Genomic DNA, 20,467 nt, shown 5'->3' on the forward strand with positions numbered 1-20,467 from the left:
CTTTAAACTTAGATTTATAAGATACTGAAAAATAAATAAGTCATGATTAATCCATTTATAGCATATGATTACCAAAATTAGATTTATAAGATAATGAAAAATAAATAAGTCATGATTAATCCATATGTAGCATGTGATTATCGGTGGTCTTATTTAATTGCTCACTCTAACAAAACAATTTTGACAAAAATGTATTACAAACAAAATTGTCTTTTATACCAGTCTCGGCTCATTTAAAATGAGCTTTCATATAGGGTAGGGTTAGATAAGTTTTTTATTTGCTGTTTTTTGTGTGTCTGCAGTTCCTTTAGGCTTTAGATTTGTTGGCTAGTAATAATATGGCTTCTTTGGGCAGTTTGTTCAGGCTACTTTGCGCAGCCTGTTTTGTACTTGTATTATGAGTGGTTTCTTGAAACCCTCCACCTTAACGCTGTGACATCGTAATATATTGGAATCTGATTCCATTTTCCTTAAAAAAAAAAAAAAAAATCTTTCATACTGAAACTCTAAATTTCTCTCCCCTTATAAAGAAGGGAGAGGATCCTCTCCTGAGTAAATTAAATACCTGAGCTTTGAAGCAGATGACGACACGTGGATTTATCAAATCTAACAGTCTAGGATTCTTCTCTTTTCCTTTGGTCACTTCATTCTTTCCTTCCTCTCTCTTCTGATTTCCCTTTCCTTCACTGCACGTTCTTCTTTTCCTTCCCTTTCTCTCTCTTCTGTTCTTCTTCACTCCTTATCAGATGAAATCTTCTCATGACAAAACCTCTATCTCTTTTAAATCTCTATTTTGCCACATCTAAGCTATCATCTCGCACTTTAAACAGTTCTTTCTTCTTCCTCTTCACCCTCTTATTTCCTGTCAATTTAAGGTCCAGCAATCTTTCATGTTCACTCTGGGACCAAGATTCAATTGATGAGTTGGGTTGGGATTCAATTGATGGGGACAATTTGTGGCTGGGGTTCAATTGTTGATTTCAATTTATGTTTCTTCTCTCTAATATTCCATTGCCTAAACCAATTTTTTTGCGTTTATACTTTGTAATTGATTAGTAGGCTTTCTTGGCATTTAAAACAACATGAGATTTGTTGTTTTGCAATCCACCCCTCTCTCTCGTCTTCATCCGGCTTCAACTTCCCATTCACAGTCGCTTGGAGAATCAAATCAAAAACAAAGTAGAGAACCCAGATAACCAAGGTCTCGAAGGATGAACTTCAAAAGATTCAATTTTTGGTCTGGGTACTTAGGTAGTAAGCGAAGAGAGAATGCCAAGGGTAAAACCTGAGATTCGGTTTTCATTTAGATTTGATTTTGCTGATGTTGAATGCCAAGGATTTCAATTTTGGATTGTTATTTTTTTGGTTTTGTATGAAAGTGAAGAGAGCAAGGAAGAAAAAAAAAAATCAAAGTGATCATGAAGAAAGAGAGAGGTTCAGTGGAGATAGTAGAGGTGGAGGACTGCAGTTGATTGAACCGCATAATGGAATACGAAGTTGAAGAAGAAGGAGAGAGAGAGAGAGAGAGAGAGAGAGAGAGAGAGAGATTGAATAGGCAGAGAGAGAATGAGAATGTTTTGATCGTTGGATTAAGCTGCAAAAAATGAAATAAGTGCAACAAAAGATTAGAACCGTTAGATGTGTTTTTGGACACGTGGCAGCTTATTATGAAAAGTTCAGGTAGCTCAGCTGTTTAATTTGCTCAGGAGAGGATCCTCTCCCTATAAAGAATCCACAATAATGCACGCGTGCTACACTATTGTGTAGGGCTGGGAATTTAGCCCGAAAACCCGAAACCCGGCCCGGAACCGACCCGGGACCGGCCCGAACGGTCCGGGCCCTTTAAAAAAATTTGACAATTTTTTAAGACCCGGCCCGAAAACATTATATAACGGGCCGGGCTCGGTCCTTAAAAGTTATAAAAAAAAAAGCCCGAAGGCCCGAACTGATGTATAGTGAGTATATTTGTTTAGTTTTTTATTATTCTCTCTCCCTCTTTTTCTGGACTCTCTTCTTCTCTGTCTTCTTAGTTGTTTAGTTTTTTACTTTTTTATTCTCCTCTCTTCCTCTTTTTTTGGACTCTCTTCTTCTCTCTCTTCAGAGTTGTTTAATTTTTTACTTTTTATTCTCCTCTCTTCCTCCTTTCTGGACTCTCTTCTTCTCTCTCTTCTTTCTCTTCAATTGCTCATGTTTTTTACTCTCTTCGAATCTGGACTCTCTTCTTCTCTCTCTTCTTTATTCTTTCTTCTTTCTTCTTTCTTCATTCTTTCCCGTCTCTTCTTGTTCCTCCCTCCCCACTAATTTTTTTTTTCTTCTCTCTTCTTATCTTCTTATTCTTCTCCCCAAACGCCTCCATTCAGTCCATTGTCTTTTTTTCTTTTCTTTTCCCTTCTCTCCCTAGTCCCTAGCCCTCCTTCCCCATAAGATCAATTGTAGATCTGATCCCCGAAATTTCTCTCTCTCTCTCTCTCGGTCTCTCTCTAGTTTTTCACTTTTTCTGTAGCTATGCCGATTGGAGGACAAATCTGAGCTATGGCTTTGGAGCAAGATCTGTTGTTTTTTTTTTTTTTTCTTTAGCCTTTTGGGCCCGAAAAAAACGGTCCGGGCCCAACTCGGTCCTAAAACTGAAAAAATATTATTTAGGCCCGGCCCGAAAATTTCGGTCAGGGTCCGGGCTCTATAAATTTTACACGGGCCGGGCCCAATCCCAGCCCTACTATTGTGATAATTTATAAAAGATAATAAAAATGGTCATGTTACAAAATTTAAAGTTCTAACTTAACTACTTATTACTTAAGCTACCTATAATTTTCAATTCTTTCTCCTACACTTTGAAAGATCTGAATAGAGTAGGACTTGAAGTAGCTAGTTCACACTACTATACCGAAACTCCAAATTCCTACTTATAAAGAATTCACAATAATGTATGTGTCCTACGCTATTGTGGTTTCTCCTACACTTTGAAAGATCTGAATAGAGTAGGACTTGAAGTAGCTAGTTCACACTACTATACTGAAACTCCAAATTCCTACTTATAAAGAATTCACAATAATGTATGTGTCCTACGCTATTGTGGTAATGTATAGTAGATAAGAAAAATGTTAATTTACTATATACTAAGCGTCCTAGCACTGTTGCAGATTGTTCCCCTCGACAGAATAATGATAGTTTCACCTTTGGTTTTTCCCTTCATTTGCAGTCCTGCCATTCTTATGCAGTTCTCTGCTGACTTCTCTCTCTTCTCTCCCGTCAGACTCTTTAGAAAACTCTCTCGAAGATTCTTCACAAAACTCTCTCGAGGTTGCTCATTTTTTGCTCACCGACACAACGTCGATCTATCATACCACATCATCCCCATTGTCCATCTTTCTTCTACTATTTCCAATCAAAACATGTTTCATTGTTAAAAAAAAAAAAAAAAACATGTTTCACTGTTTCAGAGAGAGTTGAGCAAACAAGGTAGCCTTCGAAAAACCCTACCATCGATCGCTTATTTTAATTCAAACCACTATTGCTATCATTATTACCGGGTTCAAATAGTTTTATTTTTCGGATTATTTTCATTTGCTATGGCTTTATCTTCAATCTGTTTTGGGAGATTTGATTGTGTGTGGAGCTCAATTTGGATAGTGGTTAATGTTAATAAAGTTGAAGTTCAACTTAACGACTTTAGCTATAATTTTCAATTCTTTCTCCTACACTTTTGAAAGATCTGACTAGAGTGGGACTTGAAGAAGCTATTTCACATTTCACACTACTATAGATATTTGGAAGAAATAAGGAACACTGGAAATTAAACATAAATTATTTCCTTCCTTGTGATGAAACCCACTATTGCATGCAAGGAAAACAAAACGAGTTCGTTGGTTGCAAATAATGGTGCATTGTCCTGACTCGCAAAATATCAATTAAAACAAGAATATCTCCTAAACATGTGCCCATGCCTCAGTTGAAAAGCAACACATATCATATGCAATTATGCACGTAACCATCAAAGTCGTCACTTCAACATTACAGGTGTGAAGGTGTAGTTAGCCGCTAGAAAACCATCCAAATCAAACTCGATTAATTTCAGACTGAAAGAGACCCCCAAATTTAAACTATGAACACCTCGAAGACAGGTGTGCATTTTCCGGCGAAAACAAACAGAAAATTACTAGTTTACTACCCCACTTGGTTACTACCTATGTCTTTGAAGTCAAGCAAGGAGGATGTATCCCTTTCTTATCTTCGTTTCCTGGCAACTGCTTCTTCATCTTGATAATCATCACCTCCACTCTAGGGACTCGTCTTTGTGGGTACGTTGACATGTTTTAACATAAGCCAATTGGCTGCAGCTACATATTGGTGTTTGGTTGTGGTTAAATAATTATTTTTCTTTTTTTGACATTTTAATTTATGATCGATTCGTACGGATCATCACTCCATTGGCCATCTTATCCTCATTACTTCACCTAGTTATTGTACTGCTGTGATTTTTCAAATTTCCGATGGTCCGGTGCTTGATGCGGCGGTGACTTCACTCGTGGTCTTGGTACCGTGCCTCTAAGGTGGTTCATTAAGCTTTGGTGGTGAATGTGCTCATGCTATTGATTTGGTGCTTGTGGACGGTTGTGTTGGTGCCGATGGTGGCTGAACAGCAAAATTAGTTTTTAAAACTCAATTATATCAAATTTCAAAGTGTTCTGTTTTTTTTTTCTTTCATAAACCTCGATAAAAGAAGGAAGTAACCGGCTAATTCTTATTTAACATATCAAATGAGTCAATGACAAGCCTAATCCAGAGTTTGAAGCTTCAGTGTTTAACAAAAATGTGTGTATAGTTAAATTGACCAACAATAATGCGCACCAGTATCTTTTTTTTTTTTTTTTTTTATTTGAGAAGAAATTGTGCACCCATATCTACTATTAGGAAAAACAAAAACAAAAAGACGCAGTTTGTTTTACAAAGTGTTCTGCTTTTTTTTATTCTTTTTTTTTAATTTTATTTGATAATCACGACTTGATCTGTACAAGTTCAAACCTTGAAGAACAAATAAAGTGAAAATTAATAATAGAAAATATTTAAGTTAACCTTAGTAACGATGATTACTTAAAAACTCTCAAAGAGTAATGTATGTCAAGCTAGCTTGTTATTTCAGAGAGAAAAATTTTCTAAAATTCAAATCGAAAGCGATTCCAACCTATTATTGATTGTATCAATAAAAAATGTGCAATTCATGCATCTCAAAATCATCATCCAATCCATCAAAAATCTTGCGGCCAAGTTCCAACACATTTTTCACGAGTCTTTGGTCATTGTATTCATTCTTCCTACCTCTCATCGCCTTCAGTCAACAGGCTTCCTCTCTGCGCTCTCTTAGGTTTCAAGATCAATTTGGTTTAGATTGCTCTAATAGTCTTCAGGTTGTCGTCTAGCTAGCTAGTTTTTGTCTTTTTTTTTTTTCCTTATTACAAACTTCCATAAAGGATTTAGGATTCTGCACACGTCTGGTCACGCCTAAACTTTCTTGTACACCTATGTATGATAGGTGTTGTTTGTCAGCATATGGAGAAAGCACCTTCTAACCTAAGATGGGGATCTCCAGACCAAAAAAAAAACCTAAGATGGGGATCAACCATGATAAGTTTAAATTACGCACAAACCTAACGATGAAATTGAATTTTTTTTCATAGTCAACCAACAACCTTTGGTTCTTCCAAGCCTTCACCAGTTGATCAACCTAATTGAACTTCCACTTTTTTGGATCTCAAATCCATTCATTTCCAAGTTCCAACCCCCCAACCATTTCATCTGAACCTTGACCTAGTTTTGCTCCTAGAAATGGCTGACCTAGATATCGCAGTGCTTCCCATGGTAAAGTCATAACCCATTTGGGAGCGACCTTTGTGAGGGTCAGAGAGATACCCTGCATCACCAAAACCCATCAAGACATCATTGTCATTTTGATGGAGGGGAGGAGGAGCACGGAAGGTGACGTTTTGCCTTGTGGAGTCCGATCCCACACTTCCGTTATTTCTCTTCTCTCTATAGGGATAAAACAAGCTCATATCAATCGTACCTCTCAGGTATTGAAAAATTATCTTTACACCAATCCAATGGCGGCGTGTTGGCGCAGAACTATGTCGAGCTAACAAGTTCACTGCGAATGAAATGTCTGGTCTTGTGCATTGAGTTAAGTACAATAATACGCCTATTGCACTTAGATAGGGCACTTCAGCCTCTAATAAAGTCTTCGTCCTCATCCCTTGGACGAAACAGATCTTTTTCAGGCTCAAGACTACGACCGATCATAGGAGTACTCACAGGCTTTGCTTTATCTTCATTAAAGCGCCTTAATAATTTTTGAGTATATACTGACTGATGGATCAAAATCCCATCACTACGGTGCTCGATTTCTAGTCCGAGACAAAACCGTGTTTTCCCAAGATCTTTCATCTCAAATTCGGATTTGAAGTATTTAGCAGTTTCCTTTAACTCATCTAGAGTTCCAATTAGGTTCATGTCCTCGACATAAACTGCTACAATTGCAAATCTAGAACTTGTCCTCTTTATAAACACACATGGGCATATTTCATTATTGACATATCCCTTCCCAATCAAGTAGTCACTTAGACGGTTATACCACATCCGTCCGGATTGTTTCAATCCATATAGTGAGCGTCTCAATCTTATTGAAAACGCGCTCTGTGGTTTAGAGCCACTTGATTTGGGTAATTGAAGTCCATCTGGAACTTTCATGTATATCTCTGAATCTAGATCCCCATAGAGATATGTTGTAACCACATCTATAAGCTGCATGTCAAGTTTTTCGGAAACTACCAAACTGACAAGGTAGCGGAACGTTATAACGTCCATTACATGAGAGTATGTCTCCTCATAGTCGATTCCAGGGCGTTGTGAGAAACCTTGTGCCACAAGGCGGGCTTTGTATCTAACAACCTCATTTTTCTCATTACGCTTTATAACAAAGACCCATTTATGGCCAACAGGCTTTTTACTTGGGGGTATCAGCATTATAGGCCCAAATACCTGTCTCTTTGTTAGGGAATCCAATTCAACATGGATCGCATTTTTTCATTTAGGCCAGTCTGCTCTTCGTTGACATTCTTCAACGGAGCGAGGTTCGATATCATCATGTTCTATAATTCCTTGAGCGATAGAATATGCAAACACGTCATCAAGGATAATAGAGTCTCGACTCAACGTCTCATGTACACTAGTGTAATTCATGGAGATCTCTCTATTCTATGGAATTGGTTCTGACATTGGAGCGTCCCCCAATGATGTCTCTTGGACATAACCATAATCCTGAATATCTTCATGAGACGGGTTATTTATGTCGATGATTAATGGATCTCTTTGTGCCAAACTCGCTTTCTTTCTCGGGCGAGAATCCATCGAACCTTTGGGCCTCCCACGTTTCCTTGCTGGGAGCCCGGCCTGAGCCACATTGCCATCACCATTAGTGGTGGCAACGCCATGCTCAATACCCCTAGGGGTGGCGCCATGTCCACTATTTTTAGGGACATCAATCCTTGCAGGCATGTTTGCAGCAGGTATATGTGATCTTGTCACTTTAGCGATATCAGAAAACGCATCAGGCATAGAGTCTGCTACGTTCTGAAGATCGAGAATTCTCCGCACTTCAATTTCAGACTGTCCGGTTCGGGGATCAAGATGAGACAAAGTGGGGACAGACCACAACAATTCCTGTCATTCCTGTTGAACATTATTGTTCTTATCTCCCCCTAACGACGGGAAGACTGTCTCATCAAAGTGACAATCCGCAAATCTTGCGGTAAATTGATCGCTTGTCAAGGGTTCCAAATAGCGGATAATGGTTGGGGAGTCGTATCCAACGTAAATGCCTAATCGTCTTTGAGGACCCATTTTGGTGCGCTGTGGCAGCGCAATTGGCACATAAACTGCACATCCAAATATGCGTAAGTGTGAGACGTCAGGCTCATATCCAGTAACCAACTGGGACGCAGAAAATGGTTGAGTGGCAATAGGCCTGAGACGAATAAGCACTGCTGCATAGCCCTAAGCAGAAACAGGGAGATTGGTGCGCATAACCAATGCTCTAGCAACCATTTGAAGTCTTTTAATGGTGGCTTCTGCGAGACCATTTTGGGTGTGAACGTGAGGAACAGGGTGTTCAACCTCAATCCCAATGGACATGCAATAGTCATCAAAAGTTTTTGATGTAAACTCTCCAGCATTGTCTAGACGAATTGACTTAATGGGATGATCAGGGTGGTGAGCCCTTAACTTAATAATTTCTGCTAGGAGTTTAGCAAATGCAGCATTTCTAGTGGACAAAAGCATGACATGTGACCAACGTGTCGATGCATCAACCAACACCATAAAATATCTAAATGGTCCGCAAGTTGGTTGGATAGGTTCACAAATATCACCTTGGATTCGTTGCAAGAATGGAATATTTTGTTTAGTGTCCTTTGCATAGGATGGTCTCGATCCTAATTTTGCTAAAGAGCAGGCTTTGCAAAATGAAAGATGGGCTTTAGAAGCAACCATGGAACAATCCGGTTGAGCCACGAAGTCACAATTGACTTTAGAAGTAGAGAAAGGAACCAAGGAGGCATTAGTTATGTCAATACCACTGTTGGGCCATAGGGGGTAGGCGGCTTTGGCCCTACCTTAGACCGAATATTTGTTCTGACTTCTTTTCGTTTTGAAAAATGGATGTCTGTGTGAAGTCTTTAGTATACGGATCATCATATCACGACCTGGGTGTCCCAAACGATCATGCCAAAGTCGATATGTGTCAGAATCCCATGACATGGTTGGATTCAATGACTCGAATGGTGGTTGCATACAACCCACTAGAGCAACACATAAGTTTCTCTAATACTCGTTTATGTCTGTAGTCATTAGAGGTGATGCAAAGGAATTCTTGTCCATTCTCACAATGTGTTTCCACATGCACACATTATGTCGACATCCTTTAACATTCCTGCGATTGAGGAAATTTATTGTCAACGGATGTCCTAAGTTAGCACATATACTGTTACCTCCTTCACTTCAACATTTGGAGTTGTGGGATTGTAATCCAACATTGAGGTCCGTTGCAAATTTAGATTTGCTTGCTGTGCTTGTAATAGAAAGAGTTCCTGAGGTATCCTCACTTCCAGAAGGGCATTTTGTATCAGCTTTTCTCTCTTGTCTGAAGATTTTGTCATGCCCCAAGCTTCGTTCACTGCCTTTGGAGATGGGAAATTGCCTTATTAGTATGAAATCATTGACCATTGGTTGGTGTCAAGATCTTTCGTCTCTGCCTGAGAGATTACAAAACCTTAAAGCCCTGGAATCACTGGAGATTAGCTATTGGAGGTTTGAGTTCCCTTCGAACTTTGTCCATTGAGAACTACACTAGCCCAACTTCCTTGTCCTCAAGTTTGGAACAGCTTAATTTCCTTGAGCACTTGACCATTATGTATTGTCCAAGTCTTGGTTCTTTTCCAGAGGATGTGCAACACCTCTCTGCCCTAAGAAGTTTAACTATTTTGAGTTGTCCTTGGTTTGACTCTCTGCCAAATGGCTTACAAAATGTTAGGACACTGCACTGTTTGGAAATTAGTAGCTGCACAAATCAAAGAGCTTTCCCAGAATGGTTTGAGAATCTAGATTCTCTTAGATCCTTGACCATATCTGCTTGTCCTAATTTAGAAGCATTGCCAGCAGGTCTAAAGCATCTCACAAAACTCCAGCACCTCTCTATCCAAGAATGTCCTGAGCTTGAGGAAAGATGCAGACAAGGAAGCGGAGAGGATTGGTTCAAAATAGCTCATGTTCCACATAAATACATCGGCACTCCTCAGGTCAGTCAATCTAGCGAAGCAAGCACCCCAGGTGGATCGTCTTCTTGTTAGATCAAAAGTGGACTCATCACAAGTTATCCTAGAGCAACTAGGAAACCATCCAAGCATTAAATCGAATATAACATGGATTTGGAAAAGAATCAACCTAGATATCTAATGTGATAGTGTATTTAGCATTGGATTAGGAATCCATTAATTGGACTACAAGAAAGTCCTAAATTGTGATGCATTAGGAATCTAAGATACAAGTCTTGTTCTTCAAGGAAAATCTTTATGGGAGGATTCCTACGACTTGAACTTGTATAAATAAGAGGTTAGGGTCCCTGTTATCACCACTGTTTTATAAGCATTGTGTTCTGCCCATTTAGAAGCTTAAGTTGGTGAATAGCAGAAGATCTCAACCTCGTCTTCATCCTTGTTTCTGCAGCTGCTACAATGACTTCAACTTTTGATGTCAATGGTATGTTTAATCTCCTCAAGTTATTGTTGAAAAAATATAATAGTGTGAGCTTGTTTGTAATTTAGTTTTACAATTGGTATCAGAGCATAGGCTCACAAATTGTTCTTCAAATTTATTTTTTGATGTAAAAATCGTTTTAGGTTTTCAAAAAAAAAAAAAAAAAATTTGCTTTGCAATAAACAGGCCACGTTTTGGCCACCTTAAGAAAACCCTTCTTGACCCAAGAAGCAACATAAGCTGATCCGAAGCCCAGACCCAGCCCAAAAGGCTCTTTCAGAAACTAAAGAAAGTGACCCTTATCACAACGGTCACATGAACTGGGGTTGGTTCTGGGCATTCAGAATCGGAGACGCACATGATGAATTCATCTTATAGGGATTCAAAGCCCCTATGTTGCCTAATTAAGATGTCAAGAAGGATGATTTGCTGCCTTATGTTTTGAATTCATGCTTCCGCAAAAGGTATTTTTGCAGCAAAACTGGGAAAATATTGCAAATTAAGATAAAGTTTTTCACGAAATTCAGTTTTCAATTCAAATTTGGTTTTATTGATTGATGAGCACAAGAACCCTAGTAGCATTCCCGGCATGCGCATAGGCTAGAGTAGATGGTGACCGAAGGAAATTTAATTTTCTTGGATGCTTTTGTGTTTTGTGAAATCGAAATTGTGCTTGCATATCTGTGTTGATTGTGTTTGTGATTTGATATGCATGTTTAAAGTGAATCCTTGAGTTTTGTATTTGTAATTCATGATATGACAATGCATGCAAAAAACTCCCAAAATCTTAAGGCATTGTTAAAATCTAACAAGTACAAGAGCTTAGTTCTTATTAGGATTATTAATCCGGATAGAAAATCAAGTTTTCAAGCTCAATTTGGTTTGTGTTTTCTGTAGGTTTGAATGAACATATTGCACAAAGCATTCTTCATTAATTCTTGCAGAAAATCTTAAGTTAACAAACCAGAAAGTTGTATCTTGTATTTTAAAATTGTGCATATAATTTTGCTTCCAAAGAAGTAGTACAGTATGATTTTAGAATGCAGATAGCAATATGCATATTTCTTCTTTTCAAATATGGATACTTAGAATTCAAATTTCTGTCTAAAGATGTGATTTGTATTCTTTGGATAACTTGAATTGAATAAATGTGGCATGTTAATATGGAACCTTCAGAATATTATGTCTTCTGCTCAAAAGTGTTGCATGATATTTATTTTGGTTAAAGGGCTATTGATATGTGACATTGTTTGTGTTTTGCTTTCTGTTTGCATTGTTTTGGTTTTGATATTGCTTGAAGTTACAGAAAACATAAAACTTAAAATTTTAAGAACTTTATAGATGAAAAACTCACAAAACTTTATTTTGTTTTTGCTCTTTAGGAATCCCTACTGTAACCTTGAACACCATTAAGCTCTTAACTGGATATAATTACAAGAAGTGGAGAAATCAAGTGGACTTTTACCTAGCCATGAACCAGAATATGGACCTTTGCTTAATTGAGGATGAACCTGAGATGCTTACTAGTGAAAGCTCAGATGAAGAGAAGAAATATTTTGAGGAGTGACATAAGGCTAATAAGATGGCAAAGAATGTTATTAGGACTACCATGTCAGACACAGTTAGGGGTAGTATAGAAGAACCTGATCTAGCCATGGATTTTTTGTATGCCATTCATGATATGTACCGAGAAAGTGATAAAGCTGAGGCAGCTAGGCTGGCAAAGGAGTTTAACGACCTTAAGTACAGTGGAATAGGAAAAGTGAGAGAGCATATCATGAAGCTTATTGAGATTAATGCTCAGCTAAGGGACCTCAACATGGGGGTCACTGATGATTATGTAGTGCACACTGCACTGCATTCCTTGCCCAATAGTTTTAGCCAACTAAGGACCAGCTACAATGCTCAGAAGGAAAAATGGAGCCTCAAAGAGCTGATTGCCATTTGTGTAGATGAGGAGGACATGATTAGGAAGGAAAAAGAGCCGAGCACCTCAGTGTACCTTGTTGAGAAACCTAAGAAGAAATACTAGAACTAGTCTAAGCTCAAGCCTACCAAAACTATCTACAAAGGATCTACCTCGGGAGCAGCTAAAGCCAACAAACTGTTTAGGTTCAAGTGCAATTTCTATAAGAAAGTAGGGCACATGAAGAAAGACTGCACAGGCTTTAAGAATTGGTTGATCAAAAAGGGTAATTTTTCTAACCCACTGTTTTCTTTAGAAATTAATTTAGTTAATGTTGAACCAAAAACTTGGTGGATTGATTCAGGAAGCCCCTTACATATTACTAATTCTCTATAGGGATTCATAAGGAAGAGAGTCTCAAGAAGTAGGAAGTCACTACTACAAAAAGGTCATCAGACGACGGTGGATTTGTGTTGTGTGATGACCAAGCTCACCGTGGTCTAAGTGAGTGTTGTGTGATTGAAAAATCAGACAACGGTGATTTCACCGTTGTGTGATAATAGTTTTCTCAACAGAAATGCCTATTTCCGTTGTGTGAGTTCTGCGCAGCGTGTGCCTGGCATGGCATGCACGGCGATGCCTCGGCACATTCAGACGACAGAAGATGAAATTTTGCCGTTGTCTGAGATTCATAACACACAACAGGTATGACTTATTTTTTGTTGTCTGAGATTCATAACACACAACGGATATAACTCATTATTTGTTGTCTGAGATTCATAACATACAACGGATATAACTCATTATTTGTTGTCTGAGACTAATAACAGGCAACGGATATAACTTAATATTTGTTGTCTGAGATAAGTAACACACAACTGAAGTAAAATTATCTCCCTTGTCTGTTAATTACTTAGACAACAGTGATAATTTTGTTTCTGTTGTGTGTTATGAATCTCACACAACAGAATTTTGTTTTCTTTTGTTGTTGGTTGTTAGTTCACACAACAACTATATTTGGTTATCCGTTGTGTGAATATTGTAATCAATTGGGTACCAACCAGTGACTGTTGTAGGAGAAGCCTCAATTTTGAACTCTTTTATTATCATACAACACATGGTTTTGCATTAAAGAGTTGCATGACTGAATATTAGATAGTAATTAACACATAAACAGTACTCTAATCCATATCATTCAATCACCATTTTTCAAACATCCATACATTCAAGATAGATAATGTACCAAACAAGAAATCATTCCTAACTACCTATACATGAAACAAAAGCTGGTATAATATCTTTTCGCTTCAACAAAGTTTCCTTTTGAAGAACAAGGGCAGTCACAAGAGACTTGGCATTTGGCCTCTCACGAGGTTCATACTGCAAACACCATGATGCTAACCGCACCAGCTCAATTCCTGGGATCACTCTTTCTGCCAGAGAAAAGATATTAACATTCAGATCAACTAAAAAGTTTCACCTCAATCAAGAAATGTGTTCAAAACTCATCCATACAAATTGTACATAATTGTAGCACATCTACAAGTGCATAATTGTACTTAGGTTTAGGATGTCAAATTTGAAATATGCAAAAGCTGAAATCTTGTTTAAAGAACCTTAATTAGTAACGAATTTTAACTGAAATAAACTGGGAAATAATTCAACCGAAAACTGAGACTAGATTGATCATGCAGCAGCAAGAAGCCAAGAGGATGATGTATGCTTTGTCGCTTGCCTCTTTATGCAGAGAAACTAAAGCCCACCAAATTTAGAGGCTTGAGAAACCTAGAAAGAATAGACAAAGGAAATTAGAATCCATTATCAAGTAGCATGACATGGTAACCGCCGAAAAGGCACTACATGCATAGTGTAGACAATACCTGGAATGATTAGTTTGCTAAATTCTTGTACAAACGGACCACAATGCATTATCTATCTGCAAAAATACTCTAACAGAAAGGATTCAGAAAGCAATTAACCTACTCTCAACTTCTTTTCTAAATTCGAATCCTCAGCACCGTACATTATGCAAAACATGCATAGTATTGAGTGAGTTAGAATTTAGAAAACAACAGAGATTACGGAGTTAACAACCTCCTCCAATGATTCTTTAATCCAGCATTTAGCACAACTGAAACTAACTGTTTTGGTAAACCAACTGGGGCTTCTCTAATATCTCTCTCCCCTCTTGCCCCTGTACGCTCTCACTCGCTCTCAACTACCAAAATAGACAGATGGATGCGAAAGACAGCAGCTATAATCAATTGACAGCAGTCCAACTATATCTACTTCCCTTGTTTACCAGATCAAGCATCAAAATACCTTTCTGGTCACTAGTCCAACTATATCTACTATCCTTGCAGTTATACGACTAGTAAATGTGCAGTGAGATTTCTGAGTAAGAGGTTACCTTTCTGGTCACTAGTTGCTTTCCAAAGTCCACCCATTTATTCTTTGCAGCCTGGGCGCAAGCTATTTTGAAAACCGATGCATCAAACTTTTTCTGCAAGTCACACCAGACATGGTAGCAGAAATCAAATGGTTCAAATCGCCAACTGTACAAAACATAATCAATAATCAGAACTCCAATCCGAATATCAAATGACATCAAAGTATGTATAAACATGTTTATATATCAAAATACCAATTCAACAATTAAAGCATATCAGTCTGTACCAACATGACCATATATCAAACACCAATTCAATAATAAAAGGATATCACAATTTATACAAAGATAACCACATATGAAATAGCCATCCAACAATCAAATGATATCACAGTTTGCACCAACATAAATATATACCAGAAACCTAATTCCACAATCAATAGATAGCACAGTTGTACCAACATAAACATATATCAGAATTTCAATTCGTTAATCAAAGGATATCACAGTTTATACCAACACAAACATATTCCAAATCTTCACAGTTTGTAGCCACATAAACATACATCAGAATCCCAATCAAGATTAAAATAGAATCAGAATAGGATCTTACAACTTGGGGTACTGAGCTTGAGTGTGTGGAAGCAAATGTCATAGAGAGCTTCGGCTTAATTTGCCAGCTTGAGTGTGCGGAAGCAAATGTCACAGTGACATCCCGAAAACCATACAATATGACAAAAACATGCCTCCTGAACCAAGGAACTGTGTAAGAGTATTCAACGATCCCCTAATATCTGATGGGGCGGTCTCGGATATGTAGACTGGGACAAGAGTAACCGCTAAACCAATTCCAAATCCATCTAATAGCCTTGCAAGACATAGTACATACACATTGGGTGACCACAACATCACCAAGCCACTCACAAAATAAAGAACTGATGATGCTATTAGCATTGGCCTCCGACCAAGCCAATCTGATATGGCTCCTGAGCATGTTGTAATAACTGTTGCCCCGATGAGTGACATGGCCACAACAAGACCTTCTACCGAGCTACCTAAATCAAAATCATCCGTGATGTAAACAATAGCCCCTGAAATATGAGCACTAAATGAGAACAAGCAAAAACATGAACTGAACACAACAAAATGGACAAACTCTGATTGAAATGCGTAAACTAGATAAAATTACTGGAAAGATTCAATGAAGCACAATGCACAGAGCCTACGAAAAACAAGAATTGAAGAAAGCTAAAAAATTTCAAATACCAGCAATTGTAGCATTGTCCCATCCTTGCAGAAAGTTACCAATTGTAGCAGCAAAAGCCACAAGCGCAGCTCCCTTCATGTTTTCACCAATGAATGAATGTAACCCCCAATCTCAATCAAACCTGAAAACTGAAGCACCAACATTGTAATGTCAGAATTAGGAACCACACGAGTGCAACTTAAACAAGGTGATTAAGACAACTAAAAAAGAGTATAAGGGTTCAGAGCCGCCGGGGCCTAAAACCTTTGGCTGTTTACCATCTGGGAACAACTCTGTCACATGTTGTTTGAGCTTTTTCATGTCTTTGGCATATTGTTTAGCTTCTATTCTTGCACCTACCCCACTCCCACATAACTCGTTTCCTGTTAAACCACACGTAGTAATCAGATTAACAGACCAAAATTGTATCTATATATACAGTCAAAAGTAAAAGTGATTTCATATACCAAGCTCATATGACTCAACAGGGTAACCCTTTGAGATGGTGTACTCCATGAGATCACGAGCGTTTTTTGCGTCCCAATCACCAACCCAAAGAATCTTGTCTTTAGGGTCCGTTTTCTTCCCATGAAGGGCATTCAATCCAAACAAGAGTTTGGCTTGTGTTTGGTTGAAGAACTCATGGATCTCATCCCATCTTTTCGGCTGAGGACAACCGCCACGGAACAAGAAAGGCCCAAAACCATCTTTCATGATTTGGTTGCAGTCTTTCACTCCATAACCAAAATTATAAATAATTTGGTCTTGCAATGAACGTCCAATTCTGATCCTTATTGTATTGAATGCTGAAATTTAACACAAGAGTCAGTTTCTTCTGCAACACTTCAACAATATCAGTGACCCTAACTTCCACTCAAAATATTAAGAACCTACTCACCCTTTACTGCATTGATCAAGGTCTTGTTCTTCAAATCCTGCAAATTAGTTTCCAATTATGCAAGAAGGTTAACTCAGTTCCTCATCACTTGTTAACAAATTAAACAAGATGAAACAGTGAGAAAGATATATATATATATATATATATATATATATATACCAGATTAAAAATTCCAGCTTTTCCCCAAGGACATTGATTGTAATCACATTTATCAGTTGGCCACCAATCCAGGGTTGCACATATGAAATTGTCATCTGTGCTAGCTATCGAAACCACTCCTCGAACCCTGACATCGACATATTCAGCTAAAGCCACTGAGAACAATGACAACAGAATGCAACATGCGATAGCACTCGACCCCATTTTTCACAGAAAGGGAAGCTGATTCTGATGAATAACCTCAATAACATAAGAGTACTTATATAGAAACGAAGACTAATTGGTGCTTATCTTTTAGTAGCATATGGATAGGATCAGATCTAGCTATGCATTAGATATGTGTATCTCAACATAACTGTACTAACTCAGTCTTACTAGCAGTCTAGCTCATCGAATCCATATTGAAACCAACATGTTTAGCATTCCGTAATTTAAAACGCAACAACTCCATAACATAACCAAAATAAGATACAAGATGGGGCCCGAATTTACCTTGTTGCCTTGGGTGTGGAAGACTCCTCCAATTTCAACAAAACTTGAGCGTTGAGATTCTTCACTAGGGTGTCCAAGTTCTTAAACTGTGATGAGTAATTACTACCCTCATTTTCTTGCACATAATCACCAACACTGCAAAATTGTTTAAAGAAAAAACCCAAAACCCAATTAACAACCAAGAATTCAAAGACTACCCAATTCCAAAACAAACACAGAATCAAAGCAAAAACCTACTTAAATTCACAGTGAACGTTCTGAGAAGCCCCATCAGCCAAAGCATCTACACTTAATGTTCCATCAATCACCTAAACCTTCTTCGAACCCTTTTCTGGGTTCAAATACATGAACACATACTCATTCTCGAACTCGTTCCATTTCTCAATACTCACTTCCTCTACAAAACCCCCCAAAATACACAATTTATTTAGGGTTTGGGGTTTTTAGGACAGAGCAGGGTTTAGTACAATTCAAAAGGGTGAGTGACGTACCTGGCCGTTAGATTCAGTAGGGTGAGCGGCGAAGCCAAGAATGAGAGTGAAAGGAAGAGGGAAGAAGAAAAGCTGGGAAGCAATGCCTGTAGACGACGAGGGACCCAAACGACACCACTTTTGTAGTACCGGAACACCAAGTCATTGAGCCAGAGGTACCAATTGAGGCGGAGAAAAACCGAAACTAGCTAGTACGAGGCTCAGGCTGTTGAGGATGGTGACAGCGTGGGAGAAGAGGCTGAGAGGATGAGAATAAGGAGCGGAGTACAAAGCTTGAAATTGAATCCATTCGCCGGAAAAGGGTTCGAAAGAGAGATGGGTTTTTTGTCCAGCTTTGTTTGGAATTTTCAATCTATGAAGAAGAGGACTGAGATCGAGATGGGTTTGTAAGAGAGATGGGTTTCTAGGTTTAAGAGGCTGAGATTTCGTTAGGGTCGAGAGAGAGCTGAGCGTCGAGCGTCAAGTGTCGAGAGGAAGGCTTTCTTCTTCTTCCTTTCTTTTGGACACGATGGCAATTAAACCTAGATAAAAAATTTCAAAGTTATTCACACAACCCAAACCTTACTAACTGTCGTCTGAGTGCAGCACTAAAAATCAAAATGTGAAATCATGGAGGGAAACATGGCGCCTACATCATTTTGGCTCAAAATGTTGCCGCTCAGTTCCAAGTTCACACAACAGAAAATCTTACATCTGTTGTACAATTTCTATAGCTTGCACTAGGCCTATCTAGGGGAAGACATTCAAGCAAGCTTCCTCAAAACTTTGATGCCTAGTTTTTCAATCACACAACGGAAATAGTAAAACCCGTTGTCCTAGTAGCCCAAATTTCAGTGTTTCAAGAGCCAACCAAGACTCGAAAGTGGAGGGAAATCTGTCGCTAAAGTTTTGAAGACTCAGACGACAGACATTACTTCATTTCCGTTGTGCCATGTAGTTATGATAAAAAAGTTATCACTTAGTTGACATTCACACAACAGAATATAAATAAAACCGTTGTATGATAGAGCTTACTTAAACACACAACAGATGATTTCTATTCCGTTGTGTGATTAGTGTTGTGTGATTAAGTTTTTGTAGTAGTGAGTGAACCTGTGTGTAGGCAATGGCATGAGAGTGGCAGTCAAAGCTCTTGGAACCTTAAAATTAGATCTTGGTTTAGGAAAGTTGTTAGTTTTGGATAATGTTTATTATGTACCTTCCATGAGAAGGAATTTAGTTTCAGTTTCTCTTTTGGTTAAATCAGGATGTAGACTTCTTATTGACAATAATGGAATTATTATTTCTAAACATTCAGTTCAAATTAGTTCTGGTGTTATATTGAATGATTACCTACAGTTAAATTGTTCACACAATCAACAAGAAATTTCTCTTGTTGAAAATAATAACACATCGAATAACACTTTAACTGGTGTTAAAAGAACTAAATGCAATGAAAAGTCTGCCTATTTGTGGCATAGAAGACTTGGCCATATATCAAAAGAGAGATTGAAAATTTTGGTTAAAAACAATATCTTGAATGAACTTGACTTTTCTGATTTACAAGATTGTGTTGAATGTTTTAAGGGAAAGATAACTAACTTAAGGAAAAAGACTCCATACAGAAGCCAAGCACTTTTAGAGCTCATACACACTAACATTTGTGGTCCATTTACAACTCAAACAATCTGTGGAAATGTGTATTTCATAACCTTCATCGATGACTTCTCTAGATATTGTTATGTTTATCTACTTTCCGAAAAATCTCAAGCACTTAAAGCCTTTCAAATATTTAAGGCTGAAGCAGAAAAAAAACTAGAGAAGAAAATCAAAACTGTTAGGTTAGATAGAGGTGGTGAATTTTATGCAAAAATACACAGAGAGTGGACAATAAAAGGGTCCCTTTGCCTTCTTTCTACAGGAACAAGGCATTAAAGCTCAATATACCACACTATATAATCCTCAACAGAATGGTGTGGCTGAGAGAAAGAATAGGACACTTTTGAATATGGTCAGGAGCATGATGTGCACAACAAGCCTACCTAGGTTTTTATGGGGAGAGGCTTTAAGGACTGCAAACTATGTTTGCAATAGAACACCTAGTAAAGCTATGGAGAAAACTGCTATTGAGTTATGGTGTGGCAGAAAGCCTAGTCTCCACTATTGTCATGTGTGGGGTGCCCTGCAGAAGCTAGAATTTACAATCCAAACATTAACAAGCTTGATCCTAAAACTGTAAGTTGCTATTTTATAGGCTACCCTGAAAAATCTAAGGGTTATAAGCTTTATGCAGTCAATACTCACCAAGAATTTTTGAAACACATCAAGTAAAATTCTTGGATGAGAAAATTTACAATACAAGTTTTGAGTATTTATCTTCAGAATTTGAAGAAATTGTGGATAATGAGCATACTGAAAGTATATTGCCTATAGTTCATGATACACAAGCAGCCATTAGTGTTCCAAAAACTCAAAATGCACAAGATCAACTTGTTGATCAAGAAATGCATTTTGCAGATGATCAAGCTAATCCTGAGCCCTCAACTGATCAACCACAGCCTGTAGAACCTCAAGATCAGCCTGCAGAACAACACCAAAATGTAAA

The 20,467-nt window shown here is 38.1% G+C and overlaps 2 protein-coding genes and 1 long non-coding RNA gene across 3 annotated transcripts; 1 reads left to right on the forward strand and 2 right to left on the reverse strand.

The window, feature by feature from the left end:
• Positions 1-11,884: 11,884 nt before the first annotated feature.
• LOC112171141 lies at positions 11,885-12,334 on the forward strand. Its single transcript, XM_024308368.1, has one exon. It carries the CDS (start codon positions 11,885-11,887, stop codon positions 12,332-12,334), a length of 450 nt encoding a protein of 149 aa, XP_024164136.1.
• A 1,134-nt stretch (positions 12,335-13,468) lies between these two features.
• Positions 13,469-15,994, reverse strand: LOC112171142 (monosaccharide-sensing protein 1). The gene is made up of 6 exons (XM_040508505.1): positions 15,864-15,994; positions 15,344-15,688; positions 15,015-15,021; positions 14,619-14,763; positions 14,351-14,426; positions 13,469-13,641 (listed from the first exon to the last, which is right to left on the reverse strand). Exons 1-6 carry the CDS (start codon positions 15,940-15,942, stop codon positions 13,469-13,471), a joined length of 825 nt encoding a protein of 274 aa, XP_040364439.1. The 5' UTR covers positions 15,943-15,994.
• Positions 15,995-16,607: 613 nt separating this feature from the next.
• Positions 16,608-17,045, reverse strand: LOC112170373. The gene is made up of 3 exons (XR_002925070.2): positions 16,901-17,045; positions 16,742-16,778; positions 16,608-16,649 (listed from the first exon to the last, which is right to left on the reverse strand). It is a non-coding gene; the product is annotated as an uncharacterized LOC112170373 (long non-coding RNA).
• Between the last annotated feature and the right edge of the window lie 3,422 nt (positions 17,046-20,467).

This window comes from Rosa chinensis, chromosome 6, assembly GCF_002994745.2.
Source record: "Rosa chinensis cultivar Old Blush chromosome 6, RchiOBHm-V2, whole genome shotgun sequence".
In the NCBI taxonomy this organism is placed as follows: Eukaryota; Viridiplantae; Streptophyta; class Magnoliopsida; order Rosales; family Rosaceae; genus Rosa; species Rosa chinensis.